The sequence below is a fragment of the Anopheles coustani genome, chromosome 3 (assembly GCF_943734705.1).
Source record: "Anopheles coustani chromosome 3, idAnoCousDA_361_x.2, whole genome shotgun sequence".
In the NCBI taxonomy this organism is placed as follows: domain Eukaryota; kingdom Metazoa; phylum Arthropoda; class Insecta; order Diptera; family Culicidae; genus Anopheles; species Anopheles coustani.
The window spans coordinates 14,201,619-14,217,238 of record NC_071288.1 but is presented as its reverse complement, the minus strand read 5'-3'; the positions used below and the strand labels follow the sequence as shown (position 1 = coordinate 14,217,238).

Here is a 15,620-nt window from a genome sequence, read left to right as displayed (position 1 = left end):
TTGGGAGAAGAAATAAACGACCCCCTCTTGAGGAAGCAAAAACACAATTATGAGATGGTAAAAGAAAAATCACTCAGGTATATAACACAACAGAAGCTCTAAAATAAATTCATATATTAATATATATATATCTGCATAGACAAATTTAGAAAGGTACGATTAAAAACACAGAAAAAAAAAGGTGAATAGTGTGTGGTGTAGTAAAGACAAGACTTTCTAATCAGTATCAGTAACGATTTTACCAGTGCCGGCGATATTTCGCATGTGGTTAGTGGATCGAATTGTATTTATATTGTTTTTCTTTTTCCGCCTCAATTTTCTATAACGTAAGTGAAGGTTATATTTATTCCATTCTTCGATAGGATTCCGTGTGATGCGTTTCGCTATTTGTGTAGCGCCCTTTTTACGAACAAAAACTCTTTTAACACCAGTTTTCCTTAACTAGACTGATTTTGGTTTTTCGACGCGATGTCTATTTCGTGGTGGCGTAACCTGTAGGGAGCCGGTAACGGTAAACATATAGGTAGTAGTTTTCTGGGAGGGAGACGGAATGGAAAACAAAAAATATACATTGCGAGACCTGCATCCTTAGCTACGATATTAAAGAAAATCCATTAAAACAATGCATAACTTATAAAGCATAATTGGAACACAGTATCCACGTATCCAGTACCTATAGTCTCGCGCATTCGCAACTCACTCAGAGCCCTCAGACGAAACGGCAAGCAAACAGATCAAAGCAATCCGAGAACATTAGCATAACGTAACTGCAAAAACCGCATACAAACCTACCCTTTACAGTGCATCCGCCAACGAATGGGAATATTACTGAATAATAAATTAAAACTAGTTGACGAATTCAATCGCTTGGCATTGGGGTACATGTGTTACTAAAGAAAGTTTCGGTTCGTGACGAATCAATTGCTCTTTCGAAACAGTTTCTTTGATAAGTTAATAAGTATGACTAAAAAGCATTTGTTTATTGATTTCTTTTCACTAGATTGCACTTGCGGTGTATGTGTTTCGAAAACCTGTGGCAAGACCCCACCGAATTCCTTTCCCCGTCCCTTAACTGCTGTGTGTAGTGCACGTGTTGTGAGTTTTGTGGTGCTGCACACTTCATGTATCACATTCGGAAAAACCAGAACACGCACACAAATGAAAACGAAGGTACGAAATTACTCGGATGACCGAAGCGAGCAAAGCGAAAACCCATCGGTTTTGGGAAATGGAGAAAAAACGGGAAAGCGCTGTTAAATGTCCTCGACCGAGAGGTTCATTTTGAAGTAGCACCCGTCGTGGGACAGCAGCTTCAGGACGTTATCCTCGAACCGTCGCTGAATCAGGTTGAAATCCATGATGCTCTTTGGTTTACATTCAACCCAGTACCGGTCGAACTCGTAGAAGAGGTAGCAGTAGAACTGGTGGAACGTGTCCACCGTCAAGTGGTGGGCCGGATGGTTGTAGAAGTGTGTTCGGGCGAGACCATTTTTCAGCAGATGGTACGCCATCGAGGTAAGGTTGATGCCTACGATGGCAAAGAAATAACCGTGCGTTGGATGATGCGAGTGGGACAGTAGGTGCCTTGCGGTTCCGTTATAATTTTGTGCAAGGTAAAGCAAATTGTCCAACCCCAAAATGCCCATACCGCGGAAGTCCGTCATTGGATCGTCGCCCTAAAAATAATAGAAAACGTAATAGCCAACAAGGTCCGTCTGGTGACTGATCGAACCTTACCTGAAATCCTATATGTTGCCACTGATCGGAGATACGTCCGGTTAGCTGCATCTCGTCACCCACCAAAGCCTTCCACAGTGAAAGCAACTTGGCCTCGTGTTCCGGTTCCTCACTATCGTACTGAGTTGCCCGCAACCTTTCCACCGTGAAAAACAGTCGCTTGTAGCCCCATATTTTCTCCGCACACGAACCGAACGTGCGGGGAAAATCCACGTGCACCTTTGGGTTTATTTTCTTCACCTGCAGTACCGTTCCGACGGCACGGGTCTGTATTTCCCGCCGCAGGAACAGCTCATCCACATCGTTGCTGACTAGCTCGTTTAGGATGTGCAACAGTTTCTTGATGGGTATCCGTTTCGAGAGCTCCAACGATAGCTGCACCTTTTTCGTACGGGACGCCCCCGGTGGACAACCGTAGCAGATCCGTTGCAGCTCGCACAGGTTGGTGAACCGATGTAGGAACCATTTCAACAGTGGTCTGGTGAGGAAGTAGAAAAAGCTTACCACGCGAAAGATCATCTTCGGTTCAGCGACGGCAGGATACATCGTGTTATTCGCTGGATTCGCAAACACAGGTCGACAGGTGCAGGAAACGTTGATTACAGCTGGTTCTCCATGGTGATTACGAAGAAGGTAAGCGCATGCTCAGCGAGCCGTTGTTTCTGGGATGCGGAAACGTCAGGAATAACATCCGAAACACATTTTTACTACTTCAAGTGGACTTGGCAAGCACATATCAGATATGTTTACTTACCATGCAATGTTTACGAACTGCAGCAGTTTGTAGAGAAATCTCTCCACAAAGTGGAAAAAAGAGAGATAGTGAGAGAGACGGAAGATTATTGTTTTGACTCGAAAATTGACAGATCGCGTGGATGACAAAACGTGGTAATTTCAAAAGATTACTATCGATCATTTTATATAAATTCTTACGAATCAATACTACCAGCAAATTAACTATTTTTGTTTATAATCAGTTTAAGAATTTATTGTGCCTCCATTTACTTTAACCTTCTTTCTGCATGGGACGCTACACTTTCCAATTTAAATATGTTTCACAACGAGCGTTGAAAATGGATGCTCCGGGCCAATTCGTTCGGTAAACGGTTTTCCTTCGAACACAAACTCCGTATACGGAACCGTATTGATCACCGTAAAACCCGCCTTCTCTCCTACTCTTTGCGAGATTCTAGACGTCCACAAGGCCGACACGAGCTGAGGACGATTGGAAGTAACCACTGCGCCCGCCTCAACCAACGGGACGGCATCTCCGCTCTTCAGCTGCTTCGCCAACCGGACCGACTGCTCGACAAGTTGCGTGGCAATACCGCACCCTGTGAAAGCGGGTAACGTGGCCAGGAACATAATCTCCAGCAGGCAAGTAACGTTGAAGCGCTCAAACAGGTTCACCTTAGCGTCCATGGTGATCATGTACTGCATCAGTGCCCGTGAGCTGTCGACCGTGCACTTGGTGTCACGGAATTGCTCGAAGTAGTTGGAATCATCCGGTCCGCTCGGGGTCTACGGAAGTAAAGGTAAATGCATTAACGCGTCGCTCCGGTTGAAGGTAATTTGACGTCCCACCTGCAGCACATTGAAGGAAACACCCACGATCGTGCCGGTGGGTTTGTGCCGGGCGATCAATGACACTCCACCGATGGCCACATCCAGACAGAGCTGTTCTAGATCTTTTTGTGCTTGTGGCGAGCGGTTCACTTCCGCTCCGATGCACACGTTTTCGTTGACAAAAAACGACTTCCTAAGCACCTCCATCGATGGTTCCCGGTAGCGATCTTCATAGCGTAAGATTTCGATGTCGTTTACCGATGGTCGAGCCGTCATATTCTTCACTCTGGGATGCTGATGGAATGTTTTCGATGAACACAAACCTGTACAGCTTTCGTGATTTGTTAGGAGGCGATAATGCGTGCGCCAGCGATAACGTTCGCGTCGATACTGAGCCGCACTCGGGGAAGTGAAGCGCCGTCTGTGCCGCTTCTAAATCGCGTCCGACACAGTCCGATAATGAACAGCAATAGATGATCACATGCGAAATGGTCAGATCTCACGACCATACACACAGTGAGTCAATTGAAAAGTACCAACCCAAATAGAACTGGTTTTTCAAATTAACACGCGTTTTTTGCACACATGTGTTTTCGGTTTGATGTATTTAGGTTGTCTTATGTGACAGCCATTGGACGATGTCGGGATATTTTCGTGATATGGCCATAAAACGAGTTGTAATGATTTGCGTTAGCATTATGCCTCGAACGTTTTAAAGACATCTCAATGTATTTTTCTATAATCGGTCTATTAAGGTCATAGTGACTTGTGTTATTTGCTAGTAAAGTCTCGATACACGTGCTTTAAATTTACTGCACGCATCGTTTCGTCGTTTGTGTGGTATATAAATTCGCAAAAAATAGTTTCGTTAAAGATAGCAAACTCCAACGGATGGTGATTGCTCCATGATTCCGTTGTTTATTATTTTTCGTTTTCCGGTTGTCATAACAGCAAATACGGTTTGATATCGCAGATCTTTTTCTGAGACTGGGAATCTTCCAATTTAAAGCGAAAAATACCTTCCTCATTCGTGGTCATTGGTATGTTGAAGAGTGAAAAAATCAGCATTCAACCATGCTTTCCTCTTTGAAGTGGTGATATTAATCTCAATTGGTGGTTTTATTAAATTTTAACCTTCTCTCTGCCCAGTTTTCCTCTTTCTCCTGGTGCGCACGTTCGTCATAGCCGCGAAACGGATCTTCCCCTGAAGGACCCTTCACTTCCCGGAGGACCATTTTTAATCACCCCGGGGCGGATTTTAGCACCCTCCGATTCAAATGCAATTAAGTCCCGCAACCGGTTGCGCTCGGTTGCACCAAAAGGTCCTGCAGATCGCTGCTGATGTCCCTATACGCCGTGAGTTTGTGGGTACATCGAGACGACGACCCCTAATTTATCTTCAAAAGCACATCATGTTCGCAAGTTCCGAGTATTTTTTTAGCGAACGATCCATTTTGAGATCCATAGCGGTGTGATTAGCTATTTTACTCCATCACAACGCCCATTTCCTTTTATCCCCTCTGTTTTCTTTGCAAAACAGTTTTTAAATCATTTTTTGTCCTTCTCTTTCTTGGAATAACAGTTCTACTATTTTAAATAACCCCACAAAAATCGGATTCCAAGCGATACTTTCATGAGCTCGGATTTTAAATCCTTCCCTCCATCAAGTGTCGGCTTTAATCCGTTGGCAATGTAATTGAAAAGTCTCCTTTTCTTCGATAATCTGGACCCTTATCACCGTACGTAATCAAAGAGGCGGAAGAGATCGGGAAGATTTCAAAATTTGAATTAAAGTTCACCAAATCTATCTTTCTATCTTTAAATGTAGTTTACTATATTCAGATAAATTGTATTGTAAGCTAATAATCATTATTTTTAAGGTAGTTCCTATCAGGGTTGATTATATAGTTATATGAGCTACCGTTTGGCTTTCATCGGTGTAATAATTAATGTTGTTTTAATGTACCTTAATTCCAAACGAATCTATTCCCTCGTTTTTACCTTTTCGTGATCGCGAACGCAGTTTTCTTGCCGCATACTTTTTTTTTACTCCATAAGCCATAACATATCGCTAACAAATCACCTGAACCGTTTTTGATGCAAACAAAATTTCCCTTCGATCGGTTTGTTTATTCAGGTGTAAACTCGGTTCCGGGGACAGCCAGGTCTACAGTATTAAAAAGTAAAATAACACCATCCTGATGGGGCCTTAAAGTGCATAGCACGGGGAGGAAAAAACGTACCCAGCGAGAAGGGAAAACAGGAAGGGCGAGCGCATTAAAACAACAAACTTTGAAACCCCTTCGAAGCGCAAGCACAACCATAGTGTATATGATTTAACGGAAGAGACAGGCATTTTTGGGAAGTTTAAAACCCCCGTACCATTGCCCGGAAGCATCCCTCGACCGTTTGACAGTTTCGTCAAAACGGTGACGGAAAGGATTACGGGTCCTTGAGTGAGGCTGAGAGTGTGAACCAACGCTCGGGACCTGACTGGAACATCGAAGCGGGGACATGTTTTTACGCAGTCCGTAAGAGGATTTAAATATCTGCTAACACCACCGTTCTGGGACATCATCAAATTGATAATATTTTTTAATAATGATAAATTTATTTACAGTAGCATATTGGTTAACATTACACCGAAGAGAGCAAAGACTAGAGTTGTGTTGCACATTTGGTAGACTAGTGTCGGTAGATAATTTTCTTTGGTTAGCAGGGTTTATCGTCCTTTAACAGAGCGCTCCGTTGGTGGCGTACGTCGAGGGACCGGCGGCGATATTGCGATGGTTGCTGCGAGGATCCTCCGGCCGCCAAATGCGCGCAAAGTAGCGTCCATTTGCATTCCGATCTCCCTTCCGGTGCCAGGAAAGCGAATGCGCCTGCCCGCTACCACCTGCGGAAAAAAGCCGTGTGGAAGAACAACAGGCAATAACAATCAATTAAACCAAGGAAGCTGTCAAAACATCGGAGGGGGTGGAAGCCGTCCTTAGAACGGACGAATGGGAATGGAAGGATAATAGGAACCACTATTTGAGTACAAATTTCCGCACTTTGTTTAACAACACTCTCCGGGAAGGGAAGGAGCAAAATGGACTGGGGAATGGTGAATGTTTACAAATCCCCCGCCTAAGTGTTTCTTAAAATGTTTCCCGCTTTATTTCTCTTCAATTCGATGCGCTCTCCCCGGGAAAACCCTCCCCCAGGGCTTCCCCGGGCACGAAACTGTTTACAAAGACAACACCGAACCCTGGACGCTGCGAAGAGATCAGAAAGCATGTGCTCGCATTTCCCAGGGATCTTTTCCGGGCCAATGCATTACTGCTGCCCTTTGGGTGTGCAGACACTGGAAACCGAACGGAACCGTCGGTTGTGGCAACGAAACCAAAAAATGGTGCCACTTTTGCAGGCCGTTGTTGGGGGGTGGAGGTGGAATGATGATGACGTTTGCGCAAAATCGTCCTTCGACACGCAACGAATGGACTGGACGGCCCCCAAAACACATTCATAGTCTTTTCTCGTTCGTTCCTTCATTTTCCCCCACGGCAGCAAAGCGAGACCCCAAGGAATCGAATGGAAAATCCAACGCATTCAGGGCAAATAAACGTTCGCACCGGGCAGACCGAATGGTGGAAAATCGTTCGTGTTCGTGTTGGAAGGCGTGAGAATTTCATGCTTTTCGTTCAGGTGGTCGCCTCACACTCGAGTGGAGAAGATTTGCGGGGAATTAGTGCAGGCTCAGACTGGGAGCTGGGCTTGTTTTTCTTTGTCTGTTTTATTCGTGGCAGAAGCGCCATGTTCTAGAAGCAAGGACTTTCTATCGATCGAACTGTCTGTTTCATTCACCTCATTGGACAGTTTAGGTTATAAGAGGTTTTATAGAGGGATAGATTTTGTTTATATATTTTGTTGCTATCTACTTTGTAAAATGAAAGTTTATAATTTTTCAAATCTCATTAGAAAAGTGTTTGGAATTAGAACTACTTGATTTCTTACTGTTCTTTCTGAGTATTTTTTCTTAACTGTTATCAGAAACAAACATTTTTTTAGCGGAACTGTCACTGAAAACTTTCGTTTGACACAACTTTTAAAAGCCCGTTTTTTTCTAGCATTGACATACCCGTTTACTAATTTTATTCTATTGAAGCCAGTGCCTTTATCAAATCTATCACTGTATCCAGCTTTCACCTCATCATTCAGAGACTTTACACCATCACCTGGTACACAAACGGGACCTTCCACCACGGAACGTCCGCCCTTGTCTGTCCAAACCACCATGGAACCGTGGAGAGAATTAAATTTTCAACCGGTAACCGACAAACGACCGAAAGTGCATTTCATTTATTCATGCCACGTCACACTACCGCCGGAGAATGATGCTTCCAGTTCGTCCGGAGAATCCCAGTCCTCCGGAGGCAAGGGTAAGGGATTCCCTCTTTGATCGGAACACCGTAACACAATAACTGAATCAGTCACGGTTTCCGGTAAATTATGGGGCCTCGGGTTCACCCGTTGCTCGATCATTGGGAGGACTTGCCCGGAGTAGATTTTCCTACGAATTCAGGATGCGCATCAGGACTAGAGCCCCGGCAGCCGTACGAACGAACGGGCAATACGAACGCAATCGCCGGGATGTCGTGATCGTCGGGAAATAGATCCATTAGTCACGGAACATTTGAAGTCTACCAAAACACAGCCGTTGGAAGGGCCATATTTGCTGCAGGGGTCACCGAGCGATGCCAGTTGGCACGCGGGGTGTGAGCGAATTGAGTTCCAGAATCACAAATGGTTCACAATTTACCTAATTCCTAGTTATCCTTCTATGAACTTCTTTTTCAAAAAACTCAAAATGTTGTGGGTCGATAGAAACCAATTTCGAAGATGTTTGAGTAATAATAAATCCCTAACACAAACGACATTGTGTCCTTACCACGAACGATGAACTTCTTCGGCGGTTCCTTCACCGGATGGCGCTTGACCCCGGTCGTGCCGGTCTCGTTGCCGTTCTTATCCTTGCGCAGCATCTCGCCCAGGAACGAGATGTAGCTGATGGCCAGCTTCAGCGTGTCCACCTTGCTGAGCCGTTTCTCGTACGGCAGCGTTGGAATGTGCGTCCGAAGGCCCTCGAATGCTTCGTTGATGCTCTGCATACGGCGCCGTTCGCGTAAGTTGGCCGCCTGGCGTTGTTGGGCCTGCTGGGAGGCGCATTTTGGTCGGCGATACTTCGAACTTCTGTTGCTATAAATCCTGCCAAGAATTACGAATGGAAAGATGTTGTTAACAGTTGTGTCTAGTTGCTTCTACTTCTAGCGCATGATTTTAAAAAATGTTCAGGAAAGCAACGGTAGCATAAGCAATCATTTCTGATACTTGACAATGCAAATTGATTACCTAATCTGGTAGTTTATGCCAGAATGCTTTAATTTATCTAACTTCTATCTCTAATGTTCGTGGTACCAAGATACCTGCATTAATTGCGTACAGATGTATTCTTAACGTCCCAAAATTAACTGCCGAGCTTCTAGCTATGACAGAAGAGCGAATCTTTTCTACTGTCTCATTTTCCGCCATATCTTAAAAATTACATATTTGGCAAGGATAAATTATCTTACTCTTTCATGGAATCGGTGTTCTCCTGATCACTGTTGAAGCCACAGTACGATTCGCTGTCGGTCGTGTTTTCATCATCCGCCAGAAAGAAGTCCGAGCTATTCGAGGTGGTGGAGTCGACATTGTTGGCCTGATGTAGGTTGTGGTGCTGCTGATCTCCCTGAAGCTCCGGAACCTGATGGTGATGATGATGGTGGTGATGGTGATGGTGCGAATTGTAGTGATGATCGGAGTCCAGGTGAGGCAGCTGATGCTGTTGCTGCTGTTGCTGCTGGTGCTGATGCTGCGACTGATGATGCTGCTGCTGACACGAGTGCTGCTGCAGATGATGTAGTGGCTGCTGACCCTGGTGCTGGTGTGCCGACGGCCCTTCAAACAGATGCCGGCTCATCACCGCCTCGAAGTCGAACGAGTCCATCGAGAACATGATGGAATGTTGGGGTAAATCTTACTGCTAACACTTAACTCCTAACGCGGACTAGATTCGTCGATGACTTTGGTGTCGATCCTAATTAGATAATTACTGCACTTTGGTTACATTTTTCCCTCCCCAAATTATGTTTCTTTTCAACACGTTCCTCGTAAGTGGATTAAACACTTTACTTTCCTCCACCCACCCTGTATAACTTCATACCGACACCGGAAACGCCCGGAATTCCCAGCCCTGCCACGCGCCGGCGGGTAAACACGGCGGGTGTGCTGCTAATACACCCATTCTAACACCAACAACTATTAGCACCGGAACAGTAGGCGGAACGACGGTTTGCATACAAATCACTGATCACCGATCGACAACACTTTCAACAACCGGCGTCCGTGCGGTCACGTGTCGCCACCTGCGTCGGTGGGAAAAAGTAACGATGGAAAACCGGGGAAAAAGTTGAACTGAACTTGCTCAAGGATCTATCGCTATCGGGTTGGGCTGGAGCTAAAAGTTTTCCGATGCTAACCCCAGAAGAGCCGGCAAAGGACTAACGGTTCGAAATGTGGTTTCAAAGATGGGAAACCAGCCCTTCGTACGCGCGAATGGGAGAGGACGATCGAGGAAAAACTCACCAAGTGGGAGAAAAGGCTAGAACGCAAAAGAGGAGATATACGAAGGGCAACACGGTTGCGGGAAAACAAATAGGGGTATTTGCATTGTGCCTGCTGCACGTGGAAAAACGGGCCGATAAGGATTGCGCACCAAAACAGGGGGAAATTGAAGGGATCTAGTTTGCCCTGGAAAACCCTCTAAACCACGCCCATTGTACAAGGAGCGTTCGACGTGTGCTCCATGCGCATTGGAAGCTGTTTGAAACTTAGGTTCCACAAATTTTGGCCAAATTCTATTCACCTGATTTTTGTACTGCTGGGGTTTTTAGTTTTCCGTACTATTTTATTAATGTTTACTATGATTGAAATTCTTATTAACCTTTCTTAAACATTTTATAACAATTTTCGTTTAGTAAGATTCAGGTGTTATTTAAGGTTGGTTATGTTGCCTATATTTTAAGCTTCGTTCATTCCTTCGGTTATTTCGTTCGATTATTTTATATCACATTTTATCCAAAACTTTATTTTATCACTTTACTCTTTCAATTCGTTCTCACGTATGTGGATTTTAATAATTTAATTTTCCCTTAATTGTTTGCTAAAATTGAGCTATCATAAGATGTGTTTTACGTCCTTTCTCTAAATATGGTAAGAGAACTCACTTGACCAAGCAAATCAAGAAATTTATGGAACGCATTTTTGTGGGTTTAAAATTCCTTCCCACCTCCGTGCAAATTGCATACCGCCTGATTGAAAACCCTTCGAGAGCTGGATTTGTTTGCCATCGATTGCTCTTTTCTCTCTATTAGTGGGCCTTTCAAGGTTCAGAACAAACAACTATAGCACCCCTGCCCAGGGAATCAATTGGCGACCCATCTTCATCATCATCAACCCCCATGCGTTCCGACTTGTGGGTAAATACAGCTGGTTTTGGTTTTGGTATTCCGTATCATCAGTGGACGGTGAATATTTCACCCATTTTCCTTCCTGTGTACTGGAAAACTGTGATCCTTTTCCAGCCACTCTTTCGTTTCGTTCGGGGCGGAGCTTGCCCGGTGGAATTTCCATTCGTTTTCCATTCTTTCACTGCAGCATGTTATAAGAGCCATTTTCCCAACGAAAGACGAATTCTTCGTATGGAATTCAGGTGAACTATATTTGACTCTGCGAGAAGAATGTCTGGATGTTCATTTTTGGGATGTTTGCGGAAGGATGACACGGGCATCGTCGTCACAGGGGAACAATCAAGGGTGGAAGGAATGCCATAACCCTTCCATCCGGTCTACAATTAGGCTGGTAGGCAAGGTGGTAACCTAACAGTCCCCCATTTCGGTAGGGAAATATGTTGATGACACCTGCTCCGGAAATGTGTGTGGGGTGTTATTTGAACATTATAAGTTTACCGGCTTTCCTGAAAAAAAGCGTTGAACATATAAGCAATTTTTATTTTGGCCCCAAATCTTTTCAACATAATTATAGGAATAAGTCCTGTTTTAGAACTCTCGAACCTATGGAGGGTCTTAGAAAAAAAAACAAGGATCTGCTTCCCCACCGGAAGAACTTGGTTAGAACGGACAATTATTAAACATTCAAATGTCCTTTCAATCATATTGTACCCCCGTTATGTTTCCCTAATAGCCACATATTATGGGTTCCGACTAGCAAAATCCAGTTTTACCACCGTCATATGCGTGTACACACATTAAAGCAAGGTTCTTTTTCTATTTTGGGTGCCGAAGTAAAGTGGCAACTCTCGATAATCGATGTCAAAGTTCCACAACCCAGTAATGAAGCGTTTTACCAACTGGAAACAGTTACACACGGCGGTAGGTGTTTGAATGTGTTCCGGCCAGCGCGTGTGCACGTGTTATTTTTTGTAAGGGTTAAAAGAGGTGAAATGAAACAACATAAGTATAAACCACGGAAAGGGAGGGTGGTAATGATAGTGTGGAAAAAAATATAACAATGTCTTTCATTATCGTTTTTAACCAGTTCGAGTTTAAACAGTTTTTCATATAAATCAATTGTTTTCTCTTTGTAGATGGAACTGAATTATAATAAATGATTAGTATGAACTTTCAAACCGGTGTAGATCGCTTCACATCAGTCAATACTGCTGTGAATCCTTTCGATTCCCGATCTCTCGCGATGGCCAACTGACGCGCCGTGGGAAAATCGATTGCATGCAGCATATGCACAACCATTTATTACAGTCGATAGCCACCGACACGGCTGAACGGCGCAACAACACCGGCGTCGGCCCCGAGAGGGTCCGAAGGAGCAAACCGTGAATACCAAATGATGATAATATATCATAATATCACCCACCCTCGCCCACCAGACCGGAGGGGTGAGCACTTGGTAATCGGGGGTCATAGCATTTTCGAAAGGAAAAATCGAAGAGAATTCAATATTCATCGTTCTTCTTTTGTTGATGAGCGGATGGAAAGTTGTTGAATGAGAGAAAATAAGGGTTTGCTATCAGGTTGGTGATCCTGTTTTTTTGCAGTATCATTTCCCTTGGCCAGATCCCAGGTGGAGAAAGGAAAATCCCACTCGAGAGGTTTGCAGATAGTATCAAAATCAATACAGCACTACACGGACACATTTTCCGATTGAAATCTGTTCGCCCGCGCGGCAGATTCAGCCACGGAAGGGAAGGGAAACAATTTTTACAACTGAATAAACAACTAATCGCCTGATAATTATCGCTACACTACCACCACCACCACTGGAAAAGGGCGAGGGAGAGTTAGTTGCCGGTGCAGTCCGTATCGCTTATGCTTTTCATTATTATCTCCGACCCTTCCCGTGCCCTCCGCTTAAAGGGAAACCAACCTTCGGGAGGGGTGCGTTCCATTTTCACCCGGGCGCTTCTGTTACCATCCCGGAAACGCGCGTGGTAAGGATTCCCTGCAAAACTCATCGTGCGCTTCCGGCTCCGTGCATCATTTAACCGCCAACCGCGGGTTGCATCGGAAAACAATAATAACTTAATTTTACGCAGCAACGGCCGGGGTCAGGTTTGGTGGATCCGTAGTCCGTGACGGTTTGTCCGCAGCTGCCCCGAGTGGAAGGCCCTAGTTTGCGCATTGTTGTGCTTCTTTTCTAGGATGAAGCAGTCGCAGGCATGGTGATATGAATATTGTGATAGTGATGCATGAATGGGAGTTTCTCCGGGACATGATCTAATCGTAATCTGTTGTGACGTTAGGACATTACCGCGCGGTGGAAAAGCGGGGGTAAATTTAAATGTGTAATGCTTGCACATTCAATTCTCCTATCTGATCTCCTTATATACCTTTTAACTGTATTTCAATATTTGTTTTAATTAACAATTCATTAACAAGGACAGTCTATAGTGTTAAGTACTGCTGATCGGGGTTTTTCTATAACACCCACCTTCTGCGACTATGTTCCAACATTCTGTACCGTTGTTAGAAGTATCTATAACCTTTCAGTGTATTATAAACGATGTTCCTAAACCGCAAGGTTCGCTTCTAGAAAATAGGAATACATAAGGCACTTATCACTATTGAAACTAAGGTCTTTCTCATTTATATTGACCAACTTTGACAACAGAACGCACACAGGGGCTCAAAATTTATAAAAGTTACAAACAAATATCTCACACAATGAAAGACAGGACACCAACATGTCATTCTGTTTTGACAACAAGGTGGCGCTGCGATTGCGCCATGTGGTGACTAGTGTGACATCTAGTTAAGCACTGACCAAGGTTTCTATGCCTCCTTAAAATACAATACATTTTCGCAACCTTACTCGAATAAACTTGTTTATCGAAAAACAAAACCCTTCGTCTCATAAGCTTATTGCTTAAATCGGTTCAGGAATTTATCAACAAATTTACTATTTTAATCGTTCATTCCAATTGTGTCCAAGGTGCTTAAAGCTTACTGTTTTGGAAATGCAAAATGTTTTTTTTGTGTCAAGCAGCGCTGTCAGTTTCATTGTATCGTACACGTTTGTTATTGTCAGCAAAACAGAAAGCTTGACGTGTTCTTTTACATCGGTCTCCAATTGCAACCCGCTCGCAACGGCATTCGTCTGCAAATGTGCCATGAATTTTATTGCTAGCGTCCGCAACACCACTTTTTAGCCCTTGCTTCGTCGGTCCAGTTCGTACGGTTGAATATCGCCTGGAATCGCTTAGCCGCAGTCCAGCGATGTCGGATAAAAAGAAGCTAGCGATCTGCTGTGTAGGTATCCTGGTGTGTTACTTTTACTTCGCGGTTCTACAGGAGAAAATAACGCGTGGCCGGTATGGAGATGAACCGCAGGAAGATGGTTCACGTGGTGAGCGGTTCACGTATATGTTAGCCCTGGTTTGTGTGCAGTGCGTTTGCAATTGGGTTTTCGCGAAAGGTATGTATTCTTGGATAATATCATCCCAATAGTTGCCCATTCTTACTGGTTTCCTTTTCCTGCATTTTAGCACTACTCACGATCACACCGCAGCCGACCGATGGCACACCGAAGGTCTACTACGCCAGCAGTGCTCTAACGTACCTACTGGCGATGATAAGCTCCAGCATGGCACTTCGGTGGATCGCTTACCCGATGCAGGTTGTCGCGAAGGCCGCCAAGCCCATTCCAGTGATGTTACTCGGAGTGCTGATCGGTCGGAAGAGCTACACTCTGCAGAAGTACCTCTTTGTCGTGCTCATCGTTATCGGTGTGATGCTTTTCATGTACAAAGATGGAAAAGCAAACAGCGGTGCGGTATTGGAGCACGAAACGCTGGGACAAGTGTTACTCATCTTGAGCCTATCGATGGACGGGCTGACCGGGGCGATCCAGGAACGGATGAGAGCCCACAGTGCCCCCTCGGCACAGCACATGATGCTGGCTATGAACGGTTGGAGCGCTATGATGGTTGGCTTTGGTTTGCTGGTAACCGGTGAAGGAAAAGAGTTCGTCCATTTCGCCAGCAGGCATCCGGAGCTGTTCACTCATCTGACCCTGTTCGCTCTAACCGGCGCTCTCGGTCAGCTGTTCATATTCACGATGGTGTCCTCGTTTGGGGCACTGGCCTGCTCGGTCGTAACGACCACGCGAAAGTTCTTCACCGTACTCTTCTCGGTGATTTTCTTCGGAAACGTGCTCTCTGGTCGCCAGTGGTTCGGTACGGTACTGGTATTCAGTGGTCTGTTCGCGGATATGTTCTTCGGTAAGAAAGGCCCAGCCCCTGGCAAATCTCCGGCTGCTAAAGGGAAGAGCAAAACTGAACCAGAAGAGTTAGCAGCTCGTTAAATGCACGATCGGAGGCGTTGCTTCGTATTGCAAAGCATTTTCAATCGATTGAATTCGAACTATTCCATCCTGTCCCACGATAGAGACTCACTTAACCCAAAGGAGCGCACATCGAGTTTATCTAAGCAAACATAAAAAAGAGAAAAACATATTGCTACCTGTAGTAGCAAGCATTAGCGATACCTGTGTCCTTCATTAGTGTAGTTAAGCGGAAAAAGTTGTAAAATAAACAGTCCACGTTTGTAACAATGTCTAACTTACGCGCTCAAATTGATTAAATTAAAACGATCTGCTTTGAACCAAGTTCAAAAACGGTCCAATTTCACTTTAGCACTTCAAACGTGTTAATTGTGCTTCACAAATAGTGCAAATATACATCTTTTGATATTGTCAACAGA

General features: G+C 44.6%; 4 protein-coding genes across 5 annotated transcripts; 1 reads left to right on the top strand and 3 right to left on the bottom strand.

Moving 5' to 3' along the window:
* Positions 1–956: 956 nt before the first annotated feature.
* LOC131272478 (ELMO domain-containing protein 2) lies at positions 957–2,509 on the bottom strand. 2 transcript variants are annotated; one of them, XM_058274221.1, is made up of 3 exons: positions 2,492–2,509; positions 1,738–2,399; positions 957–1,676 (listed from the first exon to the last, which is right to left on the bottom strand). In XM_058274221.1, the coding sequence occupies exons 2-3, from the start codon at positions 2,281–2,283 to the stop codon at positions 1,254–1,256; spliced, it is 969 nt and encodes a 322-aa protein (XP_058130204.1). In that variant the 5' UTR covers positions 2,284–2,399; positions 2,492–2,509; the 3' UTR covers positions 957–1,253. The 2 variants fall into 2 exon arrangements, with proteins under 2 accessions (XP_058130204.1, XP_058130203.1); XM_058274220.1 differs by lacking the exon at positions 2,492–2,509 and having other exon boundaries at positions 1,738–2,474.
* A 257-nt stretch (positions 2,510–2,766) lies between these two features.
* Positions 2,767–3,579, bottom strand: LOC131271592 (uncharacterized). Its single transcript, XM_058273080.1, has 2 exons — positions 3,322–3,579; positions 2,767–3,258 (listed from the first exon to the last, which is right to left on the bottom strand). The coding sequence occupies exons 1-2, from the start codon at positions 3,577–3,579 to the stop codon at positions 2,782–2,784; spliced, it is 735 nt and encodes a 244-aa protein (XP_058129063.1). The 3' UTR covers positions 2,767–2,781.
* A 2,372-nt stretch (positions 3,580–5,951) lies between these two features.
* LOC131259051 (pancreas transcription factor 1 subunit alpha) lies at positions 5,952–9,340 on the bottom strand. Its single transcript, XM_058260464.1, has 3 exons — positions 8,916–9,340; positions 8,234–8,550; positions 5,952–6,199 (listed from the first exon to the last, which is right to left on the bottom strand). Exons 1-3 carry the CDS (start codon positions 9,338–9,340, stop codon positions 6,036–6,038), a joined length of 906 nt encoding a protein of 301 aa, XP_058116447.1. The 3' UTR covers positions 5,952–6,035.
* Positions 9,341–13,960: 4,620 nt separating this feature from the next.
* LOC131272193 (solute carrier family 35 member B1 homolog) lies at positions 13,961–15,620 on the top strand. The gene is made up of 2 exons (XM_058273849.1): positions 13,961–14,334; positions 14,405–15,620. Exons 1-2 carry the CDS (start codon positions 14,136–14,138, stop codon positions 15,220–15,222), a joined length of 1,017 nt encoding a protein of 338 aa, XP_058129832.1. The 5' UTR covers positions 13,961–14,135; the 3' UTR covers positions 15,223–15,620.

Coding starts and splice junctions, on each gene's coding strand:
- LOC131272478 (XM_058274221.1), bottom strand. CDS start 2,283: ATGTATCCTGCCGTCGCTGAACCGAAGATGATCTTTCGCGTGGTAAGC. Junction 1,677..1,737: donor GGCAACATATAGGATTTCAG/GTAAGGTTCGAT, acceptor TATTATTTTTAG/GGCGACGATCCAATGACGGA.
- LOC131272193 (XM_058273849.1), top strand. CDS start 14,136: ATGTCGGATAAAAAGAAGCTAGCGATCTGCTGTGTAGGTATCCTGGTG. Junction 14,335..14,404: donor CAATTGGGTTTTCGCGAAAG/GTATGTATTCTT, acceptor CCTGCATTTTAG/CACTACTCACGATCACACCG.
- LOC131259051 (XM_058260464.1), bottom strand. CDS start 9,340: ATGTTCTCGATGGACTCGTTCGACTTCGAGGCGGTGATGAGCCGGCAT. Junction 8,551..8,915: donor AACACCGATTCCATGAAAGA/GTAAGATAATTT, acceptor AATTCTTGGCAG/GATTTATAGCAACAGAAGTT. Junction 6,200..8,233: donor GAAGAAGTTCATCGTTCGTG/GTAAGGACACAA, acceptor TTTTTTCCGCAG/GTGGTAGCGGGCAGGCGCAT.
- LOC131271592 (XM_058273080.1), bottom strand. CDS start 3,579: ATGACGGCTCGACCATCGGTAAACGACATCGAAATCTTACGCTATGAA. Junction 3,259..3,321: donor TTTCCTTCAATGTGCTGCAG/GTGGGACGTCAA, acceptor TTACTTCCGTAG/ACCCCGAGCGGACCGGATGA.